Below are 22,189 nucleotides of genomic sequence, written 5' to 3'. Positions count from 1 at the left end.
GCTGGGGAGCCCTGGCCTCACATGCCTGTGCCCGCACAGGCCCAGGAGCTGAAGCACACCATCACCTTCCTGCTGGACCGCAACTCTCCTTCCACTTAGTGGCCGGCCTTCACCCAAGAGGAGTGGGGGAGGGGCAGAGACGAGGACAGGAAGCCTCTCTGGCCAAGTCTTACCCGGACAGTCTCCTTTGGGTGCTGTCAGGCCAGTCTGGCCTGGACTTCACCGCTTGGTTCTGGAACCTGCTGCCGCACAGCCCAGCTGGCCCACGGGGAGGGGCTGCTATAGCGACTTCAACTGGGAGTCACGAGACTCCCTCCGGGGTGGGCCTGGGCCTGAGCCTGGGGTGGGCGCTGCAGGAACTCGGCTTGGGCGTCCGATGTTGCCCAGTCCGGGGGAGATGCCCACCTGGGCCCTGGCCCGACACGAGCATGAGCCCAGCCCTGGGAGCAGCAGTTGCTGAGGAAATAAAACTCCTGAGAGAACAGGGCTGTGTGCGTGTGCATGAGAGCCAACAGGACTTTATTCCCCTGGTAACTGTCGAAGCCCCGCCTGGCCTTCCCGGCCAGGGGCGCTGAGGGAGCAGGGCCTGGCTGCTGCCCGTCTTCCCATGAGCTCTGCACCTGGGCCGGGCTGGAGGCTGGCATCGCGAGGGAAGACGGTGGTGGGGGCGGACCTGGGACCAGCCCAAGCTCTTTCTGAGTAGGCCCCAAGGCCTCGGACTGGTGGGCCTCGCCCCCGGCTGAAAACATGCTAAGTACATGAGGTGGAGGGACCTTCCTTCCTTCTGTTCCTCTGGCAGCAGCCACACCACCTGTCACTTTCTGATCTGTGGATCTGGCCCAGAAAACCCAGCCACGAGGGCCGGGGAGGCAGGGAGGCTAGGAGAAAGAGGACCTCAGGCTTCGCGAGCAAAGAGAAAAGTGGGCTGACCTCTGACCTTGATTTGGGAGGTGTCCAGGCCCATTTCCAAAGCAAGGCATGGCTGGAAGGGGGAAGAGCCTGAGAGCAGACGATGTCCCAGCAGCAGCAGGCCGCCCACCTTCCCCGTTACTGAGCGAGGCCCGGGCTGGGCTGCGGTGGAGTCCGGGGAGGACACCGGCCCCGTCGGGCAGCTCTCGGTCATCTCTGCAGGCCACACAGGCCGTGCCAGTCAGCTTCACTCTCGCACCGGGCTCGGCCGTGGAAAAACTGCTTGATGACGTTCTGGGCCTCTTCCTTCACTGGATTCGGGATGGGGGAGCGTGAGAGCCAGTCTCCCCACTACAGGGCCCCCCCAAGCACCTCCCGGCCGGTGACGCAGGCACTCACCGCTCCTTCCCGGAGACAGATTCTGGGTCAGCGAGTGTGAGAGGTGGCGGGCGAAGGCTTTAAACAGCTCCTGGGGACAGAGAGTGGAGAGGAGCAGAGAGCGCAGAACCCCACCCTGCTCTGAGCGACCCACAGCTGCGACCCAAGAGTGAGGCAGACCCAGGGAGCAGGCAGCGGGCCTCTGGACTGGCCTGCTTCCGCCCTGCTTTTCACTGGGGCTCACGCTCCCTACCCACCCACGCACTGCACCCAAGTGCCCCAGGCTCAGAGAAGAACAGAGCCCATGCACCTACCCTACCTTGGACGCAAACTTGCCCTCCTTGTAGAAGGGGGTCAGACACTTGACCACGATGTTCGCAGCCTCCTTCAGCGAGATGCCAGGAGCCAAGAGCTGGCAGGAGCCTTGGGGCTTCAAGCTGCCCTGATCGCTGGCTGAGACGCTGCCCTTGGTCTCAGCTAAGATGGAGACCTTGGCTGAGGGGCATGGCCTCTTCTGAGCCTGGCTCTCTGGGTTCTCCTGGGCAGGGCCACAGTGGAGGGTCACTCTTGGGCTCCCTGTTACTGGCCCCTCCCCTCCTGGAAGACTGCACCTCAGCACCTCCTGGCTCCCTCTAGCCCAGCCCATCTGCCCTGGGATGTGGAAAGAAGACATGATTTTCCCAAACCCCTACCCAGAGCAGACACCAGCCTGGTAGACAGGTATCTTCCCCCCTCTCAGTACCTGCTGGGGTCTGGGCCGCTTGCGTCTCTGTGCCTCCTTTGTGGGGGTTGGCTGGCCTTCTGGGGGCCTCTGGTCTCTGAGCAGCAGGCAGACACTGGCCGGAAGGGAGAGCAGGCGTCAGAGCTCCAGATGCCAGCCGCGCCCTCAGCCCAGGTGGCCCAGTGAAGCCCATCATGGGAACAGGCCCCGAGTTTCAGAGGCCCAGTTAGCAGAGGGGATTCTAGAGGATTCCAGGACTGCCCATGACCTCACCTTGGCCCCTCCTCGGAGCACTCCTCGGTCTGGGGGTGGGCAGCCAAATGTCCCATGGCTCCATCCTCCTCCCCTGTGCACTTCTCTGGGGCCGTCAGGGGTCCCCGCGCCCCGTCACGGGAAGGGCTGGCACCTTCTGCCCCTGGGGCTGAAGTGAGCGGAGGAGAGCTCTCGGTCCTTTGGTAGAAGAAGCGGGCGATGTTCTGGGAGTCCTTGAGGGCTGCTGCGGCCAGGAGTTGCTGCTTCTTGCCAACCCGGGCCTTGGCAGTAGGACTGCCCGGAGAAGGGCCTTTTGCCTTCTTCTCGGGGGAGGGCGCCCCACAATGAGCACCGCTCCCGGGGGCCTCTGCTCTGGGCCTAGGGAGGGGCTCAGCGCGGTCCTCATCCTGGCGGCCACGGGGCTGGCCGGGCGGCTCCTGCTCGCCTCCTTGCACCGGCCGGGGGTCTTGCTCCTTGAGCCGCGTCTTCTCCATCAGCTGAGGGGCCGTCTGGAACGTGCAGGAGCCCTTCGGGAAACCAGCTCCCACCCGCTTGGGTTTGAGCTGTGAGGAGGAGAGAGGCTTCTGACCCCAGGTGCCTCCAGGGCACTCTCTAGAGGGCCCAGGGATGGCCGCATGGGTGGGGCTCCTGGGAGTGGGGGCGGGAAAAGCTGGGCGGGACAAGGCTTGGGGGTTGGGCTGGCGAGACAGGCGCTGTGGGGGGCTGCAGAGGCGTAGCTGGCAGAGTACGGAAGCGCGAAGGCCTGCCCTGGGGCGCCATAGGGCCAGGGCTGTGATGCCAGGAGAGCAAGGACTATGCCCTCGCTGAGGGCAAGGGGCCGTGGCGCCTTTCCTGGACCCAGGTTTGGGGGGGACACCAGGATGCCACTCACCGAGTACACCTGGGAGGCCGGCCGGATGTCATACTCGGTGGGCTCTGGGGGCTCGGCCTGGGCGCTGCAGCTCCTGGCACCACCTCCCACATCGTAGAGCTGCCCATCCTTGGAGGCTTTGTGGATCTCAGCCACCTGGGGCAGGGACAGGTGGGAACGCCATGGTCGGCACCCGTAGCTCCCAACAGCCCCCAGCCCAGGCTTCTCACGAGTGGGTTCCGCAGCACCTGGGCACTAGACAAGTTCTAGTCCACACGGGGTTGGCTAGAAATACTTCCAGCCGGGAAAGGAGGGAAGTCGGACTCCCCCGGGAATAAGCGCGCCCTGTGTGGCAGGCTGCCTCTCCCACCCAGAGCCCGGAGCACGCCCCACCCACCCCACCCGGTGCCCACCTTCTTCAGCACGCTGGCCTTGTACAGGTTGGCCACCTTGGCATTTCGGAATGTCTCGTGTTCCAGCTCCACTGCCTTGGCCTGGAGGTCAGATCTGAGGGTAGGAATGAGGTTAAGGTGTCAGGTAGACCTGAGGCCCCCTCCCTGTTAGATCCCCCCTGGGGACCTTGGAGATGGCTTCAGGAACGGCCTGGCAGGAATGGCCTTGGGCACAGGGATTCCGACCTGGACTGTCTGGGCCCCCTGTGGTTTACTGTCCCTCAGCAGCTCCTGGCAGCCCCTCGCTTGTGGCCAAGCCTGCCCCCTGGTGAGGCTGTGGAGACTCACACCCCCTGGGAGTAAGATGAGTCCCAATTTGGGGAGGGGTGCCCAAATAAGCCAGGGGGGCTGGGGTTCCTGCGGCCTCCAAAGGAACAGGAGCCCGGGGACCGCTCCTTGGCCCTGACGACACTCACCCATCAGTGGAACCTGCGGCCTGGCGGTTGTTGCTCAGAGCCTCCTCCAGGAGCCCCAGGCAGTGCTCACGGGCCTGCACAGGGGAGGGAAGTTGGTCAAACAGTCTCAGGTTGGGGGGGGGGATCCTGGGGGGGCAGGTGTGACGAGCTGTCCACCTCTTACCTTCACAGTGAGTCTGGGGATCTTCCTACTAGAAGCCTCTTTCAGGGGACAGTCTGCATCTGGGGGGAGCAGAGGCAAGTCCTTCCACTCTACTTTCTGCTCTCTGGCATCCCCAACCCCTCAGTGAGGCATCCTCCACCATACCCCGAGACCAGCCCAGGGGGCATCTCTGTACTGACCTGGGGGTACGAATTCTTCTATCTTGGGGTCTTTGCCCTGGAAGATGACATGAGGGCCCGTAAGGCATCCTGCCCCGCAGCAAGACAGCTCCCAGTCCAGCCCCAGGGAAGGGGCTGAGAGGGTGTGAGCAGGGGGCCACCTGGACCCCACTGAGCCCCCATCCCCTTCACCTTGCGCAGGCGCATCTGCTTCTGGTAGAAGAGATTCCATTCCCGCTTGTGGGCCTCGTCTCTGCCCTCATCCCCACTGCCTTCAGAGCCTTCGTTGTACCTAGGAGACAGGCTGGGCATGAGCAGTCCTGGGTCTGGGCTCTGCCCTCCTGTCACGTGTCTGCTGGGACAGTGATGTCTCTGAGGCCCTGGCAGCTCATGGGCAACACCGAAGTCCTGGCCCCAGTGTGGCCCTCAGGGCCGGGGGGTGGACTACGGCACTGTGTCGCCTCTGGTCTGGCCTTAGCATCAGGGAGAGAATGCCAGACTATTTCCAGTGGGTTGGGGGCCCCTGGCCTCATGGCCCCTCACCTGCTAAAGCCCCCATAACCCCTGCGGCCTCCCTCATACAGCTCAGGGTCAAAGCCGTTCCCCTGGGAGGGCCCAATGGAGGTCTTGCTCCAGCTGTGGCTTTGCTCCAAAGCGTCCAGCTGCTTCCGCACAGCTGCAGGGTTCTGGCAGTGGTCACAGCCTTTGGTGCAGGCGGGGGGCGCATCCCCGAAGTACTTAGCAATGGCAGCGTGGCGGCACCTGGAGCAGGCAGCATAACACAGGCAAGGGGTGAGGGACCCACGTCGGCCAGCGTTCGTTCACCCGATCCCGAAACTCTGGTTGAGCACAGCTACATGTCTGGCACTGTGGTAGGCATCTCATGTGAGTCTCACAAGGCATCGCTGGGGTGCCCATTTTACAGATGAGGGCAGTGAGCTGAGAGCTTTCTCAAAGTCATGGAACACACGTATCCAGAGGAGCCAGGCCACGGACCCCATTCTGTCCTGCTTCTCTATCGAGTACTCCTCCGGGCCCCAGCCCACTCTCCATCCTTCGGCAGTGGGGCACCCTGGAAGAAGCACGGACTCTGGGTGCAGACGCTGACTCTGCTGCTGAGGCTGTGTCCTTGGGGACAGCATCTGACCTCCTGAAGCCTACGCACTCCTGCCTACAAGCCAGTGCAAGAGGAGCACTGGCCCCTTGGGCTGCATAAGGGCCAGGATGACGCTCTGAAGTGAGCTGCACAGTGCCCAGGACACGGCTCTTATTATCACTCTTCACTTTTTTCTGACGGGGAGGGAGGGAGAGAACAGCAGGAAGTGGCCCTACCCCACCTCAGCACTCTGCTCTACTTCTGTCTCCTGGTGACCTCTTCCTTGTTGTCCCCAACAAGCCTGTGTGTACCCAGCCCAGTGTACACAGCCCGGGACCGGGGGGACTGCCTGAGAGCAGGAACTGGGCAGCTCAGGGCCGGCACCGTAGAGCCGGCACTGGTGAGGGCAGCGAGGAGAGGCAGCCGTGGCCGGAGTCTTCCTTGTCGTACCTTCCAGGCTGGAAGAATGAACCCCCCCAGGCTGGGGGCACAGTCGGTCACCGGGGCAGATGCAGAGGCCCGGGGGGCCACAGTTCTATCAGGGCTGTTACAAACAGCCATTCCTGCAGCAGGAATGTGGCACGGGGTGGGGGAACCCGAGGGGAGATGCCAGAGCAGAGGTAGGGCTGTCTAGTCACCACATCCCAAAGACAAGAAGAGTGGGTGTCACTGCTCTAACCAGAACACCTCTCAACGTGAGCACTGCCTGGGGCTGCAAGAAACACTCTGAGGAGCCAGGACCCCGAGGGCCAGCCTCCAGGAATGACAACAGGTTGCGACACAGCCCCCAGGAAGCGCGGGCTGGCTGCCTTGTTTAGCTGAGGAGAGAACGGCTGGAGCCGGCAAGGAGGGCATGGAGGCCACCAGAGGGCGCTATTCCCGCCACACCCAAAACCGATGTGTAACTCATTCCATGGCTCAAGCCTGTGCGACCGCACAGTGGCTGCCTGTCCGGCCTCTGGGAGGCTCTGGCATCCAAGTGGTGCGGCCACAAGGCTGGCTTCCTTCCCCCCGAGCCTCCCCCAAGCCCCAACTCACTGGCGTTTTGTGCTCACACTCAAAGGGCTCCATTGACAGCTCGCAGATGCGGGCTGGGGTCGGCTCCTGTCCTGCTCCGGGCACAGCCTGGTCTGCTGGGGTGGCACGACCAGCCAAATGTCAAAGCAGCCAGCCCCTGGGCTCTGGAGCCCGGCCCGGACAGCCGGGCCCGGAGTGTGGAGACAGCCCCAGCCGACACTCTTTGGCAAGAACGAGATCAGCAGTGTCCTCTCTCCTCCTCCTGGGGCCGCCCCCAGGAACAGGCTAAGGCCAGGCCACTCCCAAGTCACTCGGGACTCCCAAGTTCTTCCCCAAGATGCCTCCCCAGAGGGCTCACTGCTTGGGTGGTCCAGCAGCTCCCTCACTATTTACTTTCCTTCCCAGGAGAAAACAGGAACCTGCCAGGGAGTCGCCTGAGGGACAGGTTGGGGGTTGAGGGACATGGGCCCAAAGGTGCTCCTGAGGGCAGGGCGGGAGGCAAAGAACTGGGAGGGGTGCAGGCCCCCTCCCTCGCTCCCTCCCTCCTGACTCCACCACTCAGGTGGAACCTCCCAGGGGTCATCTTTGCCAGGGAACATGAGAGCCGACCTCCTCTTTCATCAGCTCACAGCCCAGGCCCAGCCCACACCCGCCAGGAGGGAGGAGAGAAGAGGAGGAGGAACAGAGGAGGGCCGTGCAGACCTTCGGGGCAGGGAGCAGGCAGGAACCTGCAGCTGCAGGACCAGTTCCCAGCAGGGATTCCCTCGCCTGCGGGGGCAGCGGTGGCACTGGCTCCCTACTTCGGCAGCCGCCCCATGTAATGTGACACTTGAATCTCCAGGACGACCAACAACAAAAAAGCTAAGGCCGAGACAGCAGCTGGCTGTCAGCAGCCAGGAGCTCCGCTGCGCTGAGCAGAGGCACCCGGGGAGCAGCCGCGGGTCAGGAAAGAGGCGTCCGCAAAGGAAGGAAGAGGTGTGAGCCCCGCTGGAGAGGAGGCCGGAGGAGAGGCACGCGGAGGCTGCTGGGCTCCCCAGCGCCTGCGGCTGCCCCCCAACCCCAGCACCTGAGCTCCCAGGTGAGTGGCTCCGCTCACAGATGAGGCGGGGACGAAGGGAAGGGAGCCGCCAGGGTCCCCTGTCTCAAGGGTGGAGGGCCACAATCTACCACAAGCACGGAGAGGAGGGTCCTGGGGGACACGCTTGGTTGTAGTCTCTGGAGAGCCTCCCTTTTGAACTCAAGCTCCCCCTTCTCTTGCTGGGACCCAGCATGGGGCACAGGCCGAGGCTGCAGCCCTCTGCTGGCTTGCTGAGCAGGCAGAAGGGCCTGGAGTGCCTGCTTACTCGGCAAGTTAGTTTAAGCTTTTCCTATGCAGGGGGCTTAAACGAGGGATTTGGCTGGCCTGGCCTAGGGGAGAACCATCGCCTGCCCACTGAGCCTCCCTTTTTCCGGGGATCAAGTCCCTGCTTTCTCCCAGGCAAGGAGGCTCAGGGCAGGGTCTGCCCGGCCACCTCGCACCTCCCAGGATGCGAACCTGTGGCAGCTCCGCCCCTTGTGTCCTGGACAAAGGCAGCAGCCGCTACCTCTTACGGGGGGGTCTTGGAGTTCTCAGCTCGGAGCCAGGCCCGGGTGCTCCTCCCTGGGCCCATAGAGATCCCCAGGATCCCCCAAATCTCCCCGAATGCCACGCCAGAAGCATGAGGGCCCTAAACCCAGGGTGGGGGGGAAGTGAGGCTTGGGGAGGGACTGCCCCGCCCCGTACTTGGCCCTCCGCCGCCATCAGAATGCTGATAGTTCTCGGCGCACTGAGATCAGCTCCCGTGGGCAGGGCCCCGAGAGTCTCGAGTCGAGGCTGGCTGCTTACCCCTCCTGCCTCCCTGTCCTCACACCAGCGTTACAGTCCCCTTCCCCAGCCCCCCAGATGTTCTCCCCAAAGCGAACAAGCTAGTATCTACTTAGAAAAACAACCACCCAGGTTAAAGTGGAAACCAGGGATCAGTCGACGTGTTCTTGGCTCGGCAGAGGCTGTGGGATTTGGTCTGGGTTGGTGGCTGGGGAGACTAAAAGCCCGGCAGCGATGAGCAGTGATGGCACAGAGGGGACAGACGCCGGGTAAGGGAGGGACGCAGTGATGAGCCCATGGCTACCCCTGCCGACTCTTATCTGTAAGACGGCAGGGATCAGAGTCCCTAGATCCAGAGGACACAGGTGGATGGGGACCCCCAAACACAATCCCTGAGCGGGGACAGAAGGGTGATGCCCAGCTTCTGGGGCTGCAGGAGGAATCAGCGGCAGCAGGAAGTGCCTCCTCCTGTCCTGGAGAAGCTAAGGGGCTGCTGAGGGTTCAAGTGTCATTGGACCCCACTGGAAGGCGAGGCCAAGGCAGAAAGCGCAGCGCACAGTGGGCATCTCTGCCTTGCTGGTTAGGCCACCGGACCCCGCAAGACTCCCCCAACCTTCAGTTATGCCTCATTCTAGTTCTTTCTCGAACAAGACGTTGCCCAGGGGGCAGGGGTGGCTGAAACCCACCTTGACAAAATAACAGGGCAAGGCAAGAAGCCCTTGGGCCCTGAGCCATCAACACACCCTTATCAGACAGCACACATCCGCTGCCTGGGCTCTCCCCACGCAGCTGCATCTGGAGTTGGAGTGTCAGTTCTGCAAAGAGGAAACAGGGACGCTTCAGTACCAAGTGGCAGTTGTCGGGCCGGCAAGCGGCCTGCCTGCTCTGTTGCAAGGTTCTCTGTGCCAGGAGATGCCACACAAAGGCATGTTTTCTAGTCCCTCCAGCTCTGCCAGCCTTCCCTTCAGCCCGGCTCACCTTCCCCCTCCACTGGCTGCCACTCCAGCCGGGGAGCACCCTCCGAAGGTGCCGAGAAGGGCCGTGCAGGCAGCCAGGCCAGGGGAAGCCACCAGTTGCTCTGGCTGCTTCTAACCGAGGTGCTACCGAGCATGGGGTTGGGGGAGATCCTCATTCACAGGCAGAAAGTACAGTTTGGGAAGGAGTGTGGTGGAACCGAGATAGAAAGACTGGGAAAATATAGAGATTTACCAGTAGCCCCACTGGGCTTCCCTGCCCTCCGCTCTCCAAACCTGGGAAGGTTAAGAAAACAAGAGGCAGCCAGCCTTAGGATGCCCACCCTCCCTGGGCCACAGCTGGGAACACTCAGGGCTCCCTACAACGCAACAGCTGGGGCACAGGCCTCACGGTCACCTGACGATGGCTGGTTATATCGGGCACCAGGCGTCAGGCACCCCTTGGCCTCGCTTTAAATAGCGTGCTGGAAAGCCCGCCTGGGACCTGCTGGAATGTGCCTCCGCCCTCTTAGGAGAACAGGCCCCTCCCAGCCCCCCACAGTCCCCACTAAGGCTCCTCTGCTCAAGGCCAAGCTGGAAATGATAAAATAGCAACTGAAAAGCAAAGGGGGCTTCAGCCTTTGGGGCAGAACAGCCGTGTCCAGCAGCCCCACTCCTGCAGACAGGATGCAGTGAGCAGCCCTGGGGCCAATCCAAGTCCCTAGAGGCCTTGGCTGTCCACGTCTGTGGCCCGCTGGAGTGGACCGACACTCTTCCCAGAGCGGGGCCCGGGTCCCCTGGGCGTGAGTCTGCAGCTTTCAGACTTCCTAACCCTGGAGGACGGCTGACTTTAGAGGCGAAGCTCCGGATCAACAGGCCCCGCCTTTCCGGCACAGCAGTTCAGCCCGGCCCCACCTTCCCCCTCCCTGCTCTGGAGATCACGCCCCAACTGACCAGGGTCTCCACGCAACCTCTCACTCACAAGCGGAGGCGCGACCCTCTGCAATCCCTCCTGGGTCTTTGGGCGTGGGGGGCACAGGTGAAAAAGCCCCCCGCCGACCCGCTCGCCTCCGCCTTCTCTGTGAAGGAGTGTCTCTGATGGCTACATTAGGCAGTGCAGGCCCTGGGCCAATCAGGCTGAAAAAGCCAGGCCAAGTAGCCGAAGAGGGGAGGGGAAAGCAGCCCAGCTCCTGAGCCCCGGGCAAGCTCCCCCTCGGCTTCGGTCGGCCCACCGGTCCCTCGGTCCCTCCTCCAGGAATGGGACCAGCGGGTGGGCTCCCATCCTCCTGGAAACCCGGGGAGCGAGATGCCCGGAGGCCCCAGAACAAGGGAGGGGACCACCTTCCTGTGCACACCTGCTCCACTGGTCAGTGGGAGGAGGTCTGTTCGGTGTGACCTGAGGAGAGGGGTCTTATGCTCGGGAAGGAGTTCACGAGCCTGAGACAGAAAGACTCGCAAGATCTGCCTTTGGTGACAAGTCACAGGAGGTTCTCAGAGAGCAAGTGTGGCCTGGTGAGTGATGAAAGATGTGTTCCAGACTCCCGTGTGGGGTGGGGCTGATCACGCAGAGCCCTGGTCCCTGTGCTGAGCCCATCGCATGGGCCAGGCCCTCTGTGGGCTGCTCCTGGGCTGACTTATCTTGCCCATCGAAGAGGAGGCTGCCTGAGACAGGCGCCCATGGAGGGATGGCGGAGGCAGCACTGCCAGGCCCCACTCCTGCAGTGTGACCGTGAAGTCCCTTCCTCTCTCCGGTCTCAGTGTCCCCATATGCAAAAGAAAGGAGGCAGGAGTGGATGACCCATGGCATTCTAGAATTCTATGCCTCCTAGTACATTGGAAAACTGGGATCCTGATCTCCTTTGTAGCAACGTGCAGACCCTGGGGTGGGGCATGGGAGAAGCTGGGAGGCTCTAATTTCAGGAGCCTCCCCCTTTGACAGGAGACCATCTAATCCTCCACAGAGCCATCACCTGCCTGCTACCCCCCATCATCACTTAAAACATAGCCCCCCCATCTCCAGCCGGCCCCCCACCACTCTCCTTCACCTCACACACCACAAACATCCCGGGCATGAAGGACACAGACGAAACTCCCCAAAGGTGTTGGAGGAAGGTCACTGACAGTGAATGTGTGGGGGTGTGACCACCCCCCAAGGCCGCCTGGCCTCTGCTGCGCTGGCCGGACCCCGCCCAGAGGGGAATCACATGGGCTGGGTACTCCCGGAGCCCGGCCCTGTGCTCAACCCTCCCGACAGCCTCGAGAGACGGGCACCTCATCTTCATGGAAAACGAGAAAAGGAACAGACTCAGAGAGACAGAGCCACTCCCGTGTCACAAAAGCAGGAAGAAGGCTGGCAGTATTCAAACCCAGGATGATTTGAATGCTATTCTATGGGGGCGGCCCCCTGACCCGACGAGGGCAGTTATCCTGTGGGGAAGGAGATGCAGGAGGAATCCGCGCTGGCCGTCCAAGCCCTGGAGGACCGTGAGGCAGAAGAGGGCGGAATTGGCCTGAGTGACCACAGGTGGGACTGACGAGGTCACCAGGCAATCCCATCTTCTAACGATCAGAGCTGCCCAAGAAGGAATGGGCCGGGCTGGGCCGCAGGGGGGCTCCCCACTCGAGCAAAGGCCGCATGCCAGAGGGAGGGCAGGGAGCCAAGTGCGGCGCAGAGGACTCGAGCGGATGACCTTCAAGGCGGCTCTAAGGACGCTATGCTGTGATGGCGGCGCCAGGAGTGACCGGCCTCACAGACCGCAGCCACCTGGGGGCAAATGTGCCTGGCTGAGGGATGAGGCGGAGGTAATGAGAGCTTACAGTCTGGCTCAGGCCCCTGGCCGCCTGCAGCCCTGCCCTGGCTAAGAGCTGCCTCGGGGAACAGGCTGATTCTGGGTTGGCACAGGCTGTCCCTGATCCCTCTCTGAAGAGGCGCTGGCTCCCTCGTGCCCACCGGGGAGGCGGAAGGGGAAAGAAGGTCTGTGGCATAATGTGTTCTGACTCACTGACCCGGCCTGGACCTTCACCTTCGGCCCCTTGGGCACGACAGACAGGAGGAGGCTCTCGGTCCTGGGGCCTGTAGGCTCAGTTGCCCCTCACCTGGGGCCAGGGGCAGGGGGTGTTGGGGGGAGGGGGGAGCGGAGGGGACTCTCTTGGTCAGCCAGAGAGGCAGGTCCAAGCCAGCAAGAGAGGGAGGCTAAACGCCCCCTGGGACACCTGGTCCCATCCTGAGAGAGGACCCCTTGGGGAAAACTAGAAGGACACGGTGTCACCTCCACCTTCTCACAGGAAGACACGGTATGAGTAAAGAAATGAGGCTGGTGGGAGAGGTGGGGGGCCCCAGGGGGGCTCAGACCCCTGCCCCCAGTCAGCTCTCAACTACGGCCTACCCCGGCCAGAAGCCCCCATGAGCCTGCTCTCGGAAGAAGCCAACCTTTCTGTCCCCACATATGATGAAAAGCAAGGGTGCCAGGCTGGCATCCTGGAGCCCCATGTCCCCACCAGGGAGGCACTCAGGGGCCGCCAGGGGAGCCATGCCCATCCGAGGCACCCTGGCAACACCTAGGAGTGGCGTCTAAGACAAAGGAGCATGCAGTCTCCTTCACGGTCAGCAACCGTGGCTGACCTCGGCCGGCTGGCAGACCCCTCCTGCGGCAGGGCCTCAGGCTCACTGTCATCCCCAGCTTCCCTCGCCCGAGCAGTGCCAGCTAGGTGGGGGCTGAGAGCCACAGCGGAGCGGTAAGCAAGGGGCCCTGCCGGCTCCCTGCCTCCCTCGTGAGCTGTGAGCCACCAGGGCTGTGAGGGGTGAGACCTGACAAACTCGTTCTGCAGGCTGGGGTAGGTGAGAGGGCAGATTCTCTGGAGGCAGCTCCGTGGGGACTCCAGGTCCTCTCCCTGCTCTGCAGCTCAGGAGGAACCCCGGCAGGGACCCGGCACAACATGGCAGCCTCCAACCTTGCGCTGGAGATGCGCTCCATAGGCGAGAGGCTGCTGTACAAGCTGCAGACGCTGCCCCAGGCCGAGCCCGTGGAGATCGTGGCCTTCTCGGTCCTTGTCATTTTCACAGGTAAGCTGCGGCTCCCAGAGTCTCCTCAGCGCCCATGGCTCTTCCTGGCATCCAGGAGAGACGAGACCATGGTACCAGCCACGGGGCTGGCAGAGGTGGCTGGGTGGTCCCCCAGACAGAGGAGGAGAAGCAGATGTCCCCTGGGGGGAGCCAGGGGATCTCCCCTAATCCTGACATGCTGCTCTAGGAAACAGGTGTGCTGGGCACCAGGGCCCAGAGGTGCCTCCGGCACCCCAACCCACAGATGGAGGGAGCAAAGCTCCGGGGGCCGGCATGGGGACTAGTCACACCTCTTCCCAGACTCTCGGGTATTTCTGACCACTGAACCAGGGCTTTGGTGAAGGTCCTCCAGGCCCCCAGAGGGGCCTCTTTGGAAGTATGGCGGGCGTTCTTTTCCTCCTCGCCTCTGAGTTTCCGGCGCTCTCTGCTCTCTCCCCCAACCCCCCAGCCACCGTGCTGCTGCTGCTGCTGATGGCCGTCGGCTACTGTTGCTGCCGGTGCTGCCGCCCTAAGCGGGGAGGCAGGAGGGCCCTGGTGGGACCCACGACCCCACCGTGAGGGCCAGGGCGGCGGCCGAGGAGGAGCCGGAGAGGAGACCGCCAAAGCCATGACCCAGGGCGTCAGCCTGGCCCTGCAGCCCTCAACCCTCAAGACAAAGATCCACGGGCCCAGCCCTGGCCTACCCCAGGAACCCAGACACTGACTGAGAGCTGGAGCCTCGTCAAGGAAATAAGGGCTGTGCCGGCCACAAAACTCTCACCTGACAGTGAACACAGGGTGCCGAGGAGGACTCGACTGTTTCTAAGACAGAAAACCACCGGGGGTTCTGTGCCTACCTGCGCTTTCTAACAAAACACAGAAGTGGGGTCCCCACACCTGGAGAACAGCCCGCACGTGTGGGGAGCTGGCTCAAGGCTCCCACGCCAAAGAGGAGCAGGCCAATCGGAGAGGGGCTTTGCGCGGCAGCTCCTGAGTCCCAAGCTCCCCCTAGAGCACGGACACGTCTGTGTTCCATTCCAGTATTTGCCTGTTTCTTTCCCAGTAAAAGCTTTCTGGTTATGTGTTTCTGTGGTGCCAGACTCCCTGGGCTGGGTTACGTGCATCAGGTGGGCAGCGTGCCAGAATCCCAGGGACATGGCCAGTGACCGTCCCTGCCAGGCCTCTGCTCTCCCTGTGCTCTCGGAAGCTGGAAAAACATGCAGGCAGGAATGCCACGCGAGAGGGAAGGCTGCAGAACCAGGGGAGGGCTGCGGTGCCGTTCCTGCCGAGCACCAGCTGCTAACAAGCTCCGCCCTCCCCAGACGCCTGCTCGGCAGTGGCGGAGGCTGCGTCTGCCCCAGGCAGGTGCCGGGCTCAGGAATGCCACGCCACGGTCACCACTGCTATTAACCACAGCCAGCACACCCCGTCCTACCAGGCTCAGGCCACTGGGTCTTCCCAAACTTCTGCAATAAGAGAGGTGAGGCCCCTACTATTGTCCATAACCTGCATCCTGACGGCTCCGTCCTTTCCCCAACGTGTGCCGGACTGTCTGCATTCAAATCCTCACGCTCCCACCCCCGCCAGCTACAAAACCGGAGGTCAGTGACTCAACCTCTTCAAGCCATATTTCCTCCCCTGTGAAATGGGGCTAATCCTGGTCCCCACCTCCTGGGCTAAGCCTGTGAGGATAAACCGAGATGACCTTGGCACAGTGCTGGGCATATCCTAAGACCTCCACTGATATGAAGCATCATTATCTGTCCCTCTAAATAGGGCGCCAAGCCAGAGCAATGTGGCCTCATTTCAAAAACTGGGCCTGCTGACATGCAACACTGCCTGGCCTCTTTCCCTTCAGTTTACTTTCTCTCCCACAGAACTTTCCAGGTAGAGCTACAAAGCCAGGAACGAGGGCAGGGGAGGCAGAGGCCCACGCGGTACCCGCCCCGACACACACATACAACCCTGGTCCGCCGGGGCCATAAAGAAGTCTGCGTTTTTTATACGCCTCTGTCATCTTGGCCTATGCAGCCCATGCTCTGCCTGCCTTGAGGCAGAGCTCCATCTACTCAGAAAACAGGGAGTGGAGAGGGGATGCCAGCCCTGCCACTCCCCTGCAGCCCCACCATCTCCAGCTGACAGGCAGGCAGGAGAAGCTCTCTCTCTGGTTGGTTTCACTTCCTGGTGCCCAGGGACTTCTCTGACGGGTTTGGTTTGGGTTGAAGACCCAGAGAAGAGTGCTTCCATAGAAAATAAAAGAAATTCAAGAATCTGTCTGTACTCTCTACCACACCCACCACACCACAAAAGAATGGGACTCGGAAAAATAATGATAACCATAATAATACTTGCAACAATGGTGAGGATAAAGATGTAACTAAAATTCACTGAGGACTCATCCCCGCTCAGGCAGTGTCTTAAGCATTTTGATGCAGATAAATTCATTTAGTCATGATGACCACCTCAATGCCAAATGTACCATTATTATCACCATTTTAAAGATGAGGAAATAGGTAACTTCCCTAAATTTGACCAGCTGAAAAGTGGCAGAGCCAGCCTCTGGGCACCCCCCACCTGGCTCGAGCCCCTGCTCACCACACCCGGGGCCCCAGGCCTCCAGCTGTAGTACTGATAAGGCTCTCACTCCATTACCCACCACCTACAATACCAACCCTAGATCCCAAACAGCCGCACCCCAAACTCTTCTCAAAGTAACCTCCCTATAAGCGGGTGTGCCCTAAGAGTTAAGAGCTGGGGTGGGGCCCAGCTATGTCTCCCACCCAGAAGAAAAACAGAGGGAGGGTGGGAGGATGTGAAGCCCCGCCCTTGCCAGTCCCAGCACCAACAGCTGGAGGGTCCCAAGGAAGCCCTCAGTTCAGGAGAAGCTCCAACGGTGCAGCAGCCTGATCCTCGTGTGACTTTTCCTTACGTGAGTTACATCAGCATCAAGAACATCCTTCCTCAGTGTGGCTGAGGCTGAACATCTTTTCTAGAAAAGATTCAGGCTCCCTGGTCCAGCTGCCAAGAAGTCGGCAGACCTGGGCACCGACAGGTTGACAGGAGGTTCATTCGCGTTCTCCTCCTCCAGGCCAGGCAGTACTTAACTGCTGACCCCAAATAAGATTCTGTCCCTCCCCTTGGAGGGCTTACGGGGGCACGCTGAGCCCCGCCACCAATGGCTCCCCTCCTGAAGTTGTCACGCCAGGTCCCAGGCAGGCTCCAATCCCACTCAGATCAACCAACCAGATCTGCCCCAGCACAAGAGCAGCCTGACGTACTCTGGCTGGTCCTCTGGGAAAGATGGGCATGGAGAGGAGGCAGCAATTCCCCCATCACGGCAAAGAATAAACAGGTACAGCAAGGCAGGTGGTGACCATGGAAGGGGCGGCCATCAGGCCGTCTGAGCCCCAGAGAACATCTGGCTGACTCTGGCCACCACACCTCTCTGTTCCCACCGCCATGCCACCCTGGAACAAGCTACCAGCAGCGCCTGCCTGCAGTCACTGCCGCAGCGTCCCAGCCGGTCTCTCGACTGTGGTCTCTCGGTCCCTCACGAGGGTTTCACTCTACACCTCAGATCTGTGCAGTTTACTGTACATATGTTATGCCTTATTAGAAACTACAGTAAAGCCACCAGTGCAAGAATCTTAATAGCAAAACTTGGCAGAGCAGACAAAACAGTTTTCTCCTGTTTTCCCAAACATTAACATTTGAAAGCAATCTACAGATAACAATCTTCAATACGACATATTTGCTTGTGGGTAATAACAAATTGCAGACCATAAAAAACTGAGGACAGGGTGTTCCCTGGTGGCCTAGTGGTTAGGATTCTGGGCTTCCACTGCCATGCCCCGGGTTCAATCCCTGGTCAGGGAACTGAGATCCCTCAAGCTGTACGGCAATAACAAGATAATAATTAAAAAAATAAAAGTTAAAAAAAAAAACTGAAGACAAATTAATTTTGTCCTTAGGAAAAGTCTCCTCGCTCTCCTTGGGAACCGGTTGCCTACCCTGGAACACTGTCTCCACATTCTAACTCCTACGTCGGCTTCCCATCTCAACTTCAACATCGCTCCTCCCAGGGGAGTCTCCTCAGGCCCCAGGCCAGACTATGCCATGGGCACCAACAGCATTCTCTACCTCTTCACATCACATCATTCCCTTCGTGGTGATCATTTCAGGAGGATTTTCCGATCAGGGCCAGAAGTTAATTGAAAAAGTCAATTAAAGCAACGTTTGTGTACCCGAGACGTAAGTTCTCTACACCTCTCATTTGAAATGGAAACATACAGACGCACATTCCTTGGTCAATCTTTTTGATGCAGGGCCGAGGTCTTTTCTCCAAGTGTGGGTTTGCCGACCAGAGTTCCTGAATTGTCTATTTGCTAATTTTGATTTCTTTAAGGCAGAATAAGAACTTGAAGACATCTGCAAGGAAACCTGAGTGTGAAATACTTCTGCATTTTTAGGAAATGTTTACAGTTGCCCTGTCCACATCTATTTTTGACAGGAACAGCTGGGTCTAAACCCCAAAGCAGTAACTTCTTAGCTGTGTGACCTTGGGTAAGTTACTTAACCTCTCTGTGCCTGTTCCCCAGTTGTAAAACTGGGGTTTCAGCTATTATCACCACTTCATTTTTATGTAATGTTAAGTGCAATTATGTAATTACAAGTACAACTGCCACAAAACAGGTTTGGGAACAAGCAGCTGACGCTTAATAAGCATCCAACTAAGCTAATGGAGCGGAAGTCCGAGGGTGTGCTGAGACCAGCCTGCTGGCTCTGAGCATTCAGCAGGCCAAGGACATTAGTCAGAGTGTTTTACAGAAGGAAATGCGAAGCGGCACGTAAGCCAAGGTCAATTAAGCCAGGATAGTTAAGAAGGACTTCAAGGAACTTTCCCATCATCTCCTCCAGCCCCCGGCTGCATGTCAGAATCCCACGATGATGGCTTCCCTGGTGCCGCAGTGGTTAAGAATCCACCTGCCAATGCAGGTGGATTCTCAAACACATGTTTGAGCCCTGGTCCAGGAAGATCCCACCTGCCACGGAGCAACTAAGCCCGTGCACCACAACTACTGAGCCTGAGCTCTAGAGCCTGCGAGCCACAACTACTGAGCCTGCCTATCACAACTGCCGAAGCCTGCGTGCCTAAAGCCCGCACTCCACAACAAGAGAAGCCACCGCAATGAGAAAGCCGCGCACCGCAACGAAGTGTAGCTCCCACTCGCCACTAGAGAAAGCCCGCGCGCAGCAACAAAGACCCAATGCAGCCAAAAATTAAAATAATAAATTAAATAAATTAAAAAAACACACACTAAATTGAAAAAACAAAAAGGAGAATCACCCGACAAGGTTTACCAAGCACAGGGCTCTGACATGCCCAGAGGCTGATCTCTGTGCTACCAGGTGGGGCCTGGGCACCGGCATTCCGAAAAGCTCCCGGATGATTGGAACAGGCAGGGTTGAGGACTGGTACCCTATAATGTAACCCCTGGGAGGGCAGGGCCTGCCTCTCTCGCTCACAACTGGACACACAGCACCTGGTGCAGTTCTTGGCCACCGTGGGCACTCGACTCCTGTCTTTCAAGGATGGAATGGCAGCCACCAGGTTCCACGAGAAGGGACACAGGCCCCACTCCTGCTTCCCGGCTGCCCCATCACACCAGGGGGTGGGAACCCACACGAAGCAGCTGTGGCCGGGCCTAAGCGGCACACAAAGACACCAAGGGGGAAGCTGGGCCTCCACAGGAGCCTGGGGCCTCAATGGTGATAAACACGCACATGCTGGTTCCAGGAGGTGCCAGCTGGAGCTGTGGTTAATCATCAACCCGGCGCCACAGGAAGTGAGCGGCCATGCGTGGCAGCCCCAGCCCTGGGGCCTCCCGACCTCTGGGCAGGTCCTTTCAGTAGACGGGCCATCCGGACTGAGAGGAGGGGCAGGACCCAGCCACAGGTGAGGTGGACGGGAGGCCTGGGGCAAGGGCCCCGGATCCAGTCTCTTCCCCCACCCACCCCAAGTCTGACCTCTCTCAGCCAGGACACCTCAACCCACGCCCCTGAGCAGCCCCCCAAAACAGCATCACAAAAGGGCAGAACGCAGCAGAGGGGTAAGTGTGAAAGGCTGAAAGAGAACGCGGTTGCTAGGCAATGGGCCCTAGCCCACCTTTGTTTGCTCTGGTGACAGCAAGCAGGTCTGGTGGGGGGCAGTCAGCAATGCGGCCACCTTTTCCTCCCAAGAGTTGCTTCTCTGAGTCACAGTGCAGCTCTGGTCACCTGGCGGCTTCTTCAGCTCAGGCCCCCAAGGCGTGGGGCCTGAAGGATTACCCTGACCTGCCTGCCCTCGCTTAGGACACAGGAGTACAAACAGCAGACCCCGGTAATGGCTCCTTCCTTCTCCGCCTTTACTCCCTTCAACTGGCTACAGACTCACAGCCTGCCCATCTCAGCTGTGTTTCAAGATTAGTTAGTCCTTCTGTTTTCACCTGCCTCTAAGGAAGCCTACAGAGGCCTCAGCTTGAGACCATCCACTCCTGGGCTCCTGTGCTGATCTCTCAAAATGCTTCCCAAATGTTTGGCAACCGAGGCAGGAAAATCCAGGAAGGGTCTAGAGCGCTGCTTTTTAGATCCTGGCTGAGCAGTTCTCAGGGATGGGAGACAAAGTCCTGCTCACAGCAGGGCTGTTCAGGAAAGGACCGGAGAAGCCAGAGGCAGCCTCCAGGAAGAACTCAAGGGACCCCCCTCTCTTGGTACCAGTCCCTGCTTTTGCTTCTACACAGGAAGAAAGCCCATTTGTTGCTTGCTGGAGGCATTGAGCCCAATGACCCACCATCCCTTCAATGCCTGCTAGCTACAGAGGTGGCCGCCGTTCTCTGAGATCCCACCAGAGGGTGAAGTTGGGGGCAGGGAGTAGCACCTGGGACAGGGCCTTGGAGAAGCCCCTGCACTCAGGGCCTCTGTCCCCACTTTTCCAGGTTCACATGGACAGACTACTAGCAAAACGCACCTGGAAGGATGAGTTCTGGCAGAACCCCTTCGACCAGGGGGGCCTGGTAGTGATCTGCTTGTTCATAATTACGGTCCTGTTTCTCATCTTGTTTGCTATTGTGTTTGGTTTACTCCCCGCACTCGACAGGGTCAACGAGTATGAAGAGTCGTGACCTGACTTTCTGTGGGCCAAGAAGGGGGCCACTGTTATACACTCTCAAAACGCCATGTACCTTTTCTCCAAAGCCCTTCTAACAGTCTGGAATTATACAGTTTTCATGTGATTATCTGATAAGTGCCTGTCTTCCCCACTGGTCCAAGCAACAAAAAGCAGGGGCTGGGTCTCTTTCTGTTCCCAATTGTACCCCCTTTTCTGATGTGCCCTCGCACAGAGTCAGTATCAATCAATATTTGCTGGTTGAATAAATGAATGAATGAACGAATGAGCAAATGAATGGATAAACAGAGGGATGCTGGGCCATTGGCTCCCCCAGCGTGGAGACCCCAGGAGTTGACAGAGCCCAGTACAATCTAGGCCTAAACCAAAGCTGTTTTTCCCATCTCAGGGTCCAGAGGCCTCTAGGCTGGAGGAAGGTTGCTTTGAACCTAATTACTGTTCCTTTTACACACAAAGATAAATTTGGCCCTGTCATAAATAATCAAATGCATTTCATGGCCATGCTCAGAGAAAGGAGCTGCACGCAAAGAAGAGAGGAAGCCAACTGGACGCCCCACGCTGGCCTCATTCATGTGACCCAAGTGTCTTTTCTCTTGGTCCCAGAGATGCCCAGGTATCCCTCACAGGGTCCCCCAGCCCCCATGCACCCCAGACCCTACAACACAGCCCTTGTAGAAATGTCCCCGCCTCTGCCAAAGCCATCAAGCAGGGCTGTCCCTCGCTGCCAAGTGCCCTCCCTTTGCAAACAGCTGCTTCAACGTCAACCTCAAACCAGGCTATTCTTAGAAAAAGGGCAAGTATCTGGTGAGGAAGGGGCTTTGCTTTCGTATTATATACCATTTATGCAATGAAGAAACATTCCTTTCTACTCAAAGAGCAACTTCAAATCCAGCCATACCAGCTGCGTTCACTCCGTCCCAGGGCCTGGAAGTCCTGGAATCTGACGCCCTCATGTGTAGCAAATGAGATAGAAGAGATGAGGCTGCACACGGGGCAACAGGAGGCCCACTGATGCCCAGACCCCTGACACTCTAACAGGCCCCAGCTCTCTGGTATGAGACAGAAAGCAGAGGGCCCTGGGAGGACCTGTCCTCTTGCCGGGTGAGTTGCTGCAGCCCAGAGGGATACAGCAGAGCTAAGCTTCCAGACAGCTCCACAGAGCCTCATACTCACCCCAAACAAGAGTCCAGCCAGGGTGACTTCAAGCAGAGGGGACTCTGACAACTAGCAAGGACACTGAGCCCTTTCATGACAAGCGCTTTACTCAAGGAACCAAAGAAGGCCTAATTTAGCAACTCACTATGTTAGTGCCTGAAAGGGCTCTGGTTGCAATGGCTGTGGGCAAGGGTGCCAATCACCTCTGCTGGGCGTGGTCTTGCCACAGAGGCCAAATGAGACATGGCAGCTTAGAGAAGGAAGTAGCTTCAGCCTAGGAGCCACAGACTTGGTGAATAGGAGGGGGTGGGAATCAGAACACATGGCCCAAATAAGTGCCTCTCTGGTTTCCAGAAGAAAGCCCCAAACATCTGGTGGGCACCACCAGTACCATGCACCTAATCAACTCCATGCTTCAAGGATCCAGTCTTGCAAAAACCAAGATAGCATGTGTGTATGAAAATGTGCATATCGCTGAAAAAACTGGGAAATGGGGGATTAGTGGCATCCATGAAGGATCTTAGTTCCCCGACTAGGGATTGAACCCCGGCCCTCGGCAGTGAAAGCACCGAGTCCTAACCACTGGACCGCCAGGGAA

General features: G+C 59.3%; 4 protein-coding genes across 11 annotated transcripts in view; 3 read left to right on the top strand and 1 right to left on the bottom strand.

Annotated features, from left to right (window-relative positions):
* MYO15B (myosin XVB) overlaps nucleotides 1-325 on the top strand; it is a 32,334-nt gene extending 32,009 nt beyond the window's left edge. Inside the window, 1 exon segment of the mRNA XM_029212893.1 lies at nucleotides 40-325. Coding sequence (XP_029068726.1) covers nucleotides 40-285 — 246 coding nt within the window. The 3' untranslated portion in view covers nucleotides 286-325.
* Nucleotides 326-982: 657 nt separating this feature from the next.
* Nucleotides 983-22,189, bottom strand: part of RECQL5 (RecQ like helicase 5) — a 37,548-nt gene continuing 16,341 nt past the window's right edge. The window contains exons 9-20 of one of the 4 annotated variants that reach the window (XM_029213386.1): nucleotides 4,864-5,082; nucleotides 4,513-4,612; nucleotides 4,342-4,378; nucleotides 4,163-4,221; nucleotides 4,000-4,073; nucleotides 3,545-3,638; nucleotides 3,153-3,287; nucleotides 2,282-2,823; nucleotides 2,030-2,123; nucleotides 1,607-1,825; nucleotides 1,309-1,378; nucleotides 983-1,220 (exon numbers count right to left, since the gene is read on the bottom strand). In XM_029213386.1, coding sequence (XP_029069219.1) covers nucleotides 1,120-1,220; nucleotides 1,309-1,378; nucleotides 1,607-1,825; nucleotides 2,030-2,123; nucleotides 2,282-2,823; nucleotides 3,153-3,287; nucleotides 3,545-3,638; nucleotides 4,000-4,073; nucleotides 4,163-4,221; nucleotides 4,342-4,378; nucleotides 4,513-4,612; nucleotides 4,864-5,082 — 1,744 coding nt within the window. In that variant the 3' untranslated portion in view covers nucleotides 983-1,119. Of the gene's footprint in view, nucleotides 1,221-1,308; nucleotides 1,379-1,606; nucleotides 1,826-2,029; nucleotides 2,124-2,281; nucleotides 2,824-3,152; nucleotides 3,288-3,544; nucleotides 3,639-3,999; nucleotides 4,074-4,162; nucleotides 4,222-4,341; nucleotides 4,379-4,512; nucleotides 4,613-4,863; nucleotides 5,083-7,509; nucleotides 9,092-22,189 lie in introns of those variants that run through there. The other 3 variants (XM_029213388.1, XR_003792110.1, XM_029213389.1) reach the window with 3 other exon arrangements.
* Nucleotides 7,274-15,044, top strand: SMIM5 (small integral membrane protein 5). 4 transcript variants are annotated; one of them, XM_029213392.1, is made up of 4 exons: nucleotides 7,274-7,511; nucleotides 11,191-12,031; nucleotides 13,058-13,292; nucleotides 13,741-15,044. In XM_029213392.1, the coding sequence occupies exons 2-4, from the start codon at nucleotides 11,816-11,818 to the stop codon at nucleotides 13,848-13,850; spliced, it is 561 nt and encodes a 186-aa protein (XP_029069225.1). In that variant the 5' UTR covers nucleotides 7,274-7,511; nucleotides 11,191-11,815; the 3' UTR covers nucleotides 13,851-15,044. The 4 variants fall into 4 exon arrangements, with proteins under 4 accessions (XP_029069225.1, XP_029069227.1, XP_029069224.1 ...); XM_029213394.1 differs by lacking the exon at nucleotides 11,191-12,031 and having other exon boundaries at nucleotides 7,288-7,511; nucleotides 13,132-13,292; nucleotides 13,741-14,365; XM_029213391.1 differs by lacking the exon at nucleotides 7,274-7,511 and having other exon boundaries at nucleotides 9,091-12,031.
* Nucleotides 18,554-21,959, top strand: SMIM6 (small integral membrane protein 6). 2 transcript variants are annotated; one of them, XM_029213395.1, is made up of 3 exons: nucleotides 18,554-19,227; nucleotides 19,308-19,381; nucleotides 20,246-21,959. In XM_029213395.1, the coding sequence occupies exon 3, from the start codon at nucleotides 20,252-20,254 to the stop codon at nucleotides 20,429-20,431; it is 180 nt and encodes a 59-aa protein (XP_029069228.1). In that variant the 5' UTR covers nucleotides 18,554-19,227; nucleotides 19,308-19,381; nucleotides 20,246-20,251; the 3' UTR covers nucleotides 20,432-21,959. The 2 variants fall into 2 exon arrangements, with proteins under 2 accessions (XP_029069228.1, XP_029069229.1); XM_029213396.1 differs by lacking the exon at nucleotides 18,554-19,227 and having other exon boundaries at nucleotides 19,239-19,381.

Source organism: Monodon monoceros, unplaced genomic scaffold (genome assembly GCF_005190385.1).
Source record: "Monodon monoceros isolate NGI ecotype Baffin Bay Population unplaced genomic scaffold, NGI_Narwhal_1 Super_Scaffold_9, whole genome shotgun sequence".
Taxonomy (NCBI): domain Eukaryota; kingdom Metazoa; phylum Chordata; class Mammalia; order Artiodactyla; family Monodontidae; genus Monodon; species Monodon monoceros.
This window is presented reverse-complemented; position numbering and strand designations above follow the sequence as displayed.